Here is a 6697-nt window from a genome sequence, read left to right as displayed (position 1 = left end):
GCCGGACAGGCCAATCGCCCGGTGGGTGGCCAGAGCCCCAGAGCCAGCCAGGCTGTGTTGCAAGCGAGCACAGACGCAGGTCTTTCTGTGCATCCACACAGGCGGAGGGCTGGCTGCTGATAGTCATGGCGAAACTGGTGGTTCTCACGCTTCTGGGGCTGGGACTAGGACTCATCAGGGACTACCGATCTTCTTACCAGTAAGTCGGGTGATGCGGAGGGCTGCAGTCCCCTTACTCCCACCGGCCCCCAGGAGTCCACCCCTGGACAGAAAGACCCAGCTTCTGAGCAGCCAATCTACAGTGTAAGGTTGGGTGCGCATCCCTCTGACTCAATTCACTGCATCAAGTCAATTCTAAGTTATAGCGACCCTACAGGGCAAGGTAGAACTGCCCCTGTGGATGTCCCAGATGGTGACTACTTACAGGAAAAGTTTCGTCTTTCGCCCTCAAAGAGGCTGGTGGTTTCCAACTCTGGATTTTAAGGTTAGCAGCCCAATGCATAACCACTACACCACCAAGACTCCACACACCTCAGGTTTTATTCAATTTCTGATCAATGCAGTAAGAAAGGAGCCTAGATCAGTGGTGTGAGTGGCTAAGTGGTCAGTGTATTCAAGTGAATTTTCACCTATGGTTCGGTGTCTACACTGCAGGTTCATTTCTCAGCCTTTCTTCAAAATGCAACCAGATTAGGGGGCTCCAGATACTGAACGAACTGGGGAAAGGAGCCCCAAAGGTGGCTGTCTGACCCTGGTGCAGAACTACTAGTTGGGAGAGATTTGATTTTAGACCATGCTGTGAGAGGCAGGACAGCAAAGTGAAGATGAGGGCGCTGTGATGGGCCCCCTGCCCCAGGGTGGGGGCTGGTGCAGCTCCCATTTGATGTCCTGGCCTCTGGCTCCTGCCACCTCTAGTGTGGGTTTTGGAGCTAATGACTGTGTGTGTGTGTAAGAAAGAGCTTTATATAAGTAGGAATTGTATATTAAGAAAACATCCCAGCCCAATCCAGATCAAGTCCTTAAGTCCAATATTAGCCCATATATCTGATACCAGTCTGTAAATTCCTCTTCAGACTCATGCAACACATGCAATGATGCAGAATGCAGGAAGATCACGGGCCAGTGGGTGGAAAGTCTTGTGAATCTAGTGGTGGTGGAAGTATCTCAGTGCTGGCATGGGGTCTTCACGTGGGTCCTCCAGCTCCAGGGGTCTGGCTCCATGTGGCTTGTTAACAGGAATGTCTCGCAGGAAGACAAGCAGAGAGAGTGTATCTGGCTTCCAAATGAGATCATCAAGCTGCTACCTGATTGACAGGCTAAATTTCACCCCTTCTCTCTTAATAGTCTCAAATTGACACCAGATGATGTAATGACCCCAGGAGCCCTGGTGGTGTCGTGGTTACATATTGGGCTGCGATCTGCAAGGTCTGAAGTTTGAAACTACCAACTTTACTTTGAGTCGGTGTTGTCTCGATGGCAGTAGTTTGGTTTTGGTTTTCGGGGTGTGATAAAGGAGTCCCTGAGTGGTGCAGGCTATTAAGTGCTTGCTGCTGAATGGAGAGGTTGATAGCTCAAATCCACCTCCAGGTGCCTTGGAACATTGGCCTGTCTACCTGCACTGCCCACTCCACCCCCGCCCCCCTGCAATCAGTCATTGAAACACACACCCCCTCCCCCAGCATACTTTTTCTCTGGGGTCCTGTGAGTCAAAATGCCCTTAAAGTTGTAGAGCCAACCACCACCCATCCGGACCTGACAGCTCAGAGGTCCTCCCTAAATGTGCTTCCTCAGCCCTCTTCTTCTCCATCCCTGGACACTTCCCTTCCCCGGCTTGGCCTGGGCTGGAGGTGCCTTTTCACAGTCCCCAACCCGGCTGTCCCATTTCCTGCAAGGTTCTCAGAAGGCCTGCCCAGCCCCTCCTCCAGGCCCAGCTCCTGTGTCTGCCTTGGAGGAGAGGAAGCTGCATCAGACGCTTCCCCAACCCTGAGAAGTGGTAGACAGAGGTGCAGCCCACACCTCCTATGCCCTTGCAGGCAGGCGCCTCTCAGTTGCCCTGGCACAGACATCACGTGGGCCCAGCTGGCTGCTCCCGCTGCCTAGGGCTTCCTTTCCCCCAGTGAACAGTCAGTCACTCTTGTGAAAGGCCGCAGGTCCCTTGGGGGAAGGCTAGAAGAAAGACTAACAGTACAGACCTTCAGTGATGCAGCAGGGTCCTCCTTCAAAGGGACCCGGTCTCCCCCTCATTCAAGGGTTGTGGGTCTGTAAATTGGCTCAGGTCTGGGAATTGATTGACTGATCATGACTGTCTATTCTGCTGTTCACCTGATCTACCATTCTTCCATCTGTATAGAGCACATAGCTATTTAGTAGGTTTCCCATCTATTTCATTCCTAGGGACACTGTAGCCAATGCCATAATTCCACATGAGACAGGTTGCTTTGATTACTACTGAAACCTTGTTGTCTATTATAGCCATGCCCACCCTGTCTCTGTTGATTCTGTGCTGACACCTGCCCTCTACCATCATGGGGACCAATCAGCCCTATTGTGGGCAAATGTCGGAGTTCGCTTAGGGCAGTGCCCACTGTTAATCCTGGTGCACATAAAATAGCAATTACAGGAGTCTTAAGAGATGCTGGGGCCCACTTCACAAACTTGTTTCTTATGGTTGTGGTAAAGGGTCTGTCCTCAGGACACCCCCCTTTTGGGGTCTATGGGAATATCCTGATAGATCCATTCCAACATACCAATTTCTCTAAGCTTTTGGATGTCTTCCTCTACAGTGTACCAAGGTAGGTCAGGCACCTCAAGTTGGTCCAATCTAGGCCATCTGGCAGTCCATGCTTCATTAAACCAACCAAATAAAGAATTAGATCCTCTCTTAACCTCTCTCACAGAGACATTGAAAGAAGAGTCTGTGCTTAGGGGTTCCATATCCAGAAACTCAGACTGGTCTAATATTATATTTCATGCACCAGTATCCCATACCCTTAGTAACCATTCCCAGGGATATTCCCCAGGCTTCTGCTTGTATGTATTTGAAAACTCGAGCAGATCTTTATGAGTATAGCGCTTCTTCTTGGGTAATCATCTCAACCTCACCTTTAGGAGCTTTCTGAGACTTAATTTTAGTGACAGGTCTAGCGGAAATAATGGCTGGTGAGGGTGTTTCCTGGGTGCTCTTAGCAAAATCTTGTAAGGCATCTCTCTCAGGCAGTGCTACTGATGCAGCCCCACCTGGCATATCAACTTGCATAGTTTGGCTAATCTGCTCAGGTGTGGATTGTGAATTAATACTTTCAGCTCAGAGGGGTGGATCTATTAACTGGGATGGGTCAATTGTTTCTAAGGGCTCAAAATCCTCCTCTTCTGGATCATCAGCCCATATGTTCCCATCCCATGTTTCAGGGTCCCAACTCTTCCCAATCAATGCTCTCACTTTGGCTTCAGACGCTGCTCTAGATCTGCAATTCAGCTGCTGTTGTAATTCAGCCACTAGCATAATGAGACTCTGGACCTGGTTCTCAGAAACGTCAACTCTATTACTAGAGGAGAGAAGGCTCTCCTTTGTAGCACAGGTGGAAGCTTTCAAATCTGTTAGTCTGCACCTGAGGCATGCTTCTGAGGCTCTGAGACCATCCCTCTCCTCAATCACACTTTCCATTGTAAGAAGGACCAGCCAACCAGCTTCCCTATACTTGTCATCCTTACAAAACTCCTGGAAAATATCAAATATTCGATCACCCAGAGCCTCTCCTTTAACCAGCACCTCATCAGTCAGTGGTGTGACTTTACGTATTATCTTTTCTACTTCACACCATGGATTAATAGGAGTAGCAGACTCAGCCATGCTTTGGGATTTTGAAGTAGCATCACTAGTGTTAAGACTAATCAGGCTGGAGAGCCAATTTAAGAAGCCCATATTTATTATTTTATTTCTCTAGAAGCACTTCTGGTACCAAAATGTGTTAGAAAGGGTTTCCTAGAGAGATAAAACCAGATTACTGATAATTTTATATATTTATTTATAAAGATAGATATATAACACAAGAAATGAACTGTTAAATCATATATAGATTGATATATAATACAAGAAATGAACAGTTAAATTATAAAGCAGTACAAATGGCTCAGTGCCACTCACTCCCGTGAGAGAGTTATGAGACACTAGCAGTCCTTCAAGTCTTGAGGGCTGCCAGATCTCCTTCTGTAGAGAGAGCTAGGCTATATAAGCACAGCAGCAAATAGCAAGGCAGGTCACCAACTGTCAGCCAGGTTACCAACTGGCAGTACCCAGCTCCAGAGATGTAAATTTCAATCATGTGGTCTTAAAGGGACCTCAACTTACAGTGTCACAGTCCACAGGCTAGGCGTCCCACAGGTAGTGTAGCCTCTAAATTGAAGCACAGAACAAGCAAGGCAGCCACACACTGGTCCGATGATCAAAGAGCAAGAGACAAGAAAGGGGAGGTTCACCAAGCCATTTATCTCTCCTCCCTTCAATTAACCCCACTTGTGTTTATCGGCCAGGCTGGCACAATAAACTAACTATCTCACACCCTTAAGTCAACAACAGGAAACAGTAATATACACACATTGATAAAGCAACTAAACAGTGCTTGGAACATAACTATTCGATTAATGTTTAATTCCCTACTCCTCTTAAAATGCTCTATAAATTGGTGCTATGCAAGAAAAGTAAATGGGACATTTTCAGAATATATTTGTTGTTTTGTTAAAACTTTTTACAGAGGTCAAAGTGTAGAGATCAATTTATTCTCTAAGGTCTAGCCAATGATATCTTCTTATTTACTTTGAAGTAAACCATTAATAAAAAGTTAAATGGCGTCATGGAGACCCCGTGGTGAAACCTGTGTGTGCCTTACAGCTGGGCCTGTCTTGCCTTCCATGTAGTTGGCACAGTCCTGGGGCAGGAGGGGGCAGGAAGCAACAGGGGGTCGTTGGACTCCTTAGCTCAGGAGAGCTTCAACGACTCCGCCTCTGATGTGGAATTTGATGCTGTGATTGGTTATTGGGAGGACATTATCATGGGTGACGAGTCCCACTTATTACAGAGAAATGTCACGGGCAAGTGCTGCCAGGAGTTTGAAGACACAAAAGAGAACAGGCTTACCTGCCACCTATTTTTAAGGAATACGTTTCTCTGGTGAGAAGCTATCACGGAGCACCTGCTGGGGCAGATTCCCGCGTTCAACCTGGCAGCTTTCACCCCCACCTTACAGCACCGACAAAGAGGAAATGGCTGGTGACCTATTCGACGTGCTGCTCATGTTCACGGATTGCCTGGTTTGTAAAGAACTGTTTCCGGACGACATCGAGAAGAAGAAGAAGGCCGAGGGTGACACTTGAGCAGTGGTTTGGTAGTGACTTTCTTGCACAAATCATCTTCCATGCCAGCTTCCTGTGGCACCAGGCCCCACCTCCAGTTTACAAGACCCCCAGCAGCAGCCCAGCAGACTGGGTGAGGTGAGTGGTGACAGGACACCCCTCAGAAAACTGTCCCTCTCTTCTGCTGCTCTTCATTGAGGTTACCTATTGAAGCGTCCAAAGGAATATAACTGGACCCCCCCTGGACCCTCTCCTGAAACACCTGGTGTCCCCGGCCCCAATACCTTTCCCTGAGCAGGTGGCTCTCCGGGGCTGTCTCTGGAGTAAGCCTCTGCCCAGCTCCCACCCTGGCTATGGTGCTTCTTGTTACATTCCTGACCAGAAAACGTGCACATCCCACCTCTAAACTAACAGTAGTTTAATACCCAATGTGTACCTTTGTGGAGGATGTGCACATATGTTTAAATAAAAATAAGAATCCTTTCAGAAAAAAATTAAATTGAACATTAAAAAATTCAATTATATAACCCAATGGACTGATTGAAAACATATATTCAGAAGAGGTTTTTAGAAATGATTATTTCTTCTCTCCACCCACCCATCCCCACCCACACTTGTTGATTATTTTTGAAATCAAAATATTAAAGAAGTGTCAAATAAGGACCTGTTGATGACTTTGGATTTAAAATCATGTAAAAATTCATTTTCATTAGTCATTTGCTGCCAAAGGACGGCATGTTGAGGGCGTTCCTAGCATATACGCAGTTGGCATTAGCCTGGGACAAAAGGAAATGAGATATTGTAATCATCCAACACCTGATCTAGCCTTTCTCAACCTCAAATCCCTCTGTCCATCTGCACCTGGATTAGTTCAGCTCATGTGCTCCCAGTTGCCCCAAACCAGTCTCCCAAGGGTAACGGGTCTGCCGGGGAGAGGCGAGGGTCAACTTTTCTGGTTTGCTAATAGGCATCTTTTACATGTGTTTGTGTACAACTGTAGCTGTTCCACCCCTATCCTAAAAAAAATTCTTTCCTAACATGGGGTTTAAAGAACCCGTTTTCTTCAAAATCTGCATGGCCCTTCGAGGCAGGGATGGCAAGACTTCTCTCACCCACTTTGGACATGGTGTCAGGAGAGCCAGTCCCGAGAGAAGGAGCCCATGCTCGGTGGAGGTGCCAAGAAAAAGAGGGCCCCGAACAAGATGAATCAGCAGAGCCGCTGTTGCGATGGGCTTGGCTGTCACAATTGTGAGGATGGCAAAGAGTGAATCACGTCGTGCTTTGTTCTGTTGTACGTGAGTGGGACCTGCCTCAGTGGCTCTTGTGGTAGTTACCTCTGAGTCAAGCA

General features: G+C 47.5%; 1 protein-coding gene across 1 annotated transcript in view; it reads left to right on the top strand.

Annotated features, from left to right (window-relative positions):
* The first annotated feature begins 58 nt into the window (after positions 1 to 58).
* Positions 59 to 6697, top strand: part of PON1 (paraoxonase 1) — a 29414-nt gene continuing 22775 nt past the window's right edge. Inside the window, exon 1 of the mRNA XM_045288900.1 lies at positions 59 to 199. Within this exon, the coding sequence (XP_045144835.1) occupies positions 126 to 199 (74 nt within the window). The 5' untranslated portion in view covers positions 59 to 125. The remainder of the gene's footprint in view (positions 200 to 6697) is intronic.

The sequence above is a fragment of the Echinops telfairi genome, unplaced genomic scaffold, assembly GCF_000313985.2.
Source record: "Echinops telfairi isolate 266 unplaced genomic scaffold, ASM31398v2 ScPeMD7_23;HRSCAF=83, whole genome shotgun sequence".
Classification (NCBI taxonomy): domain Eukaryota; kingdom Metazoa; phylum Chordata; class Mammalia; order Afrosoricida; family Tenrecidae; genus Echinops; species Echinops telfairi.
This window is presented reverse-complemented; position numbering and strand designations above follow the sequence as displayed.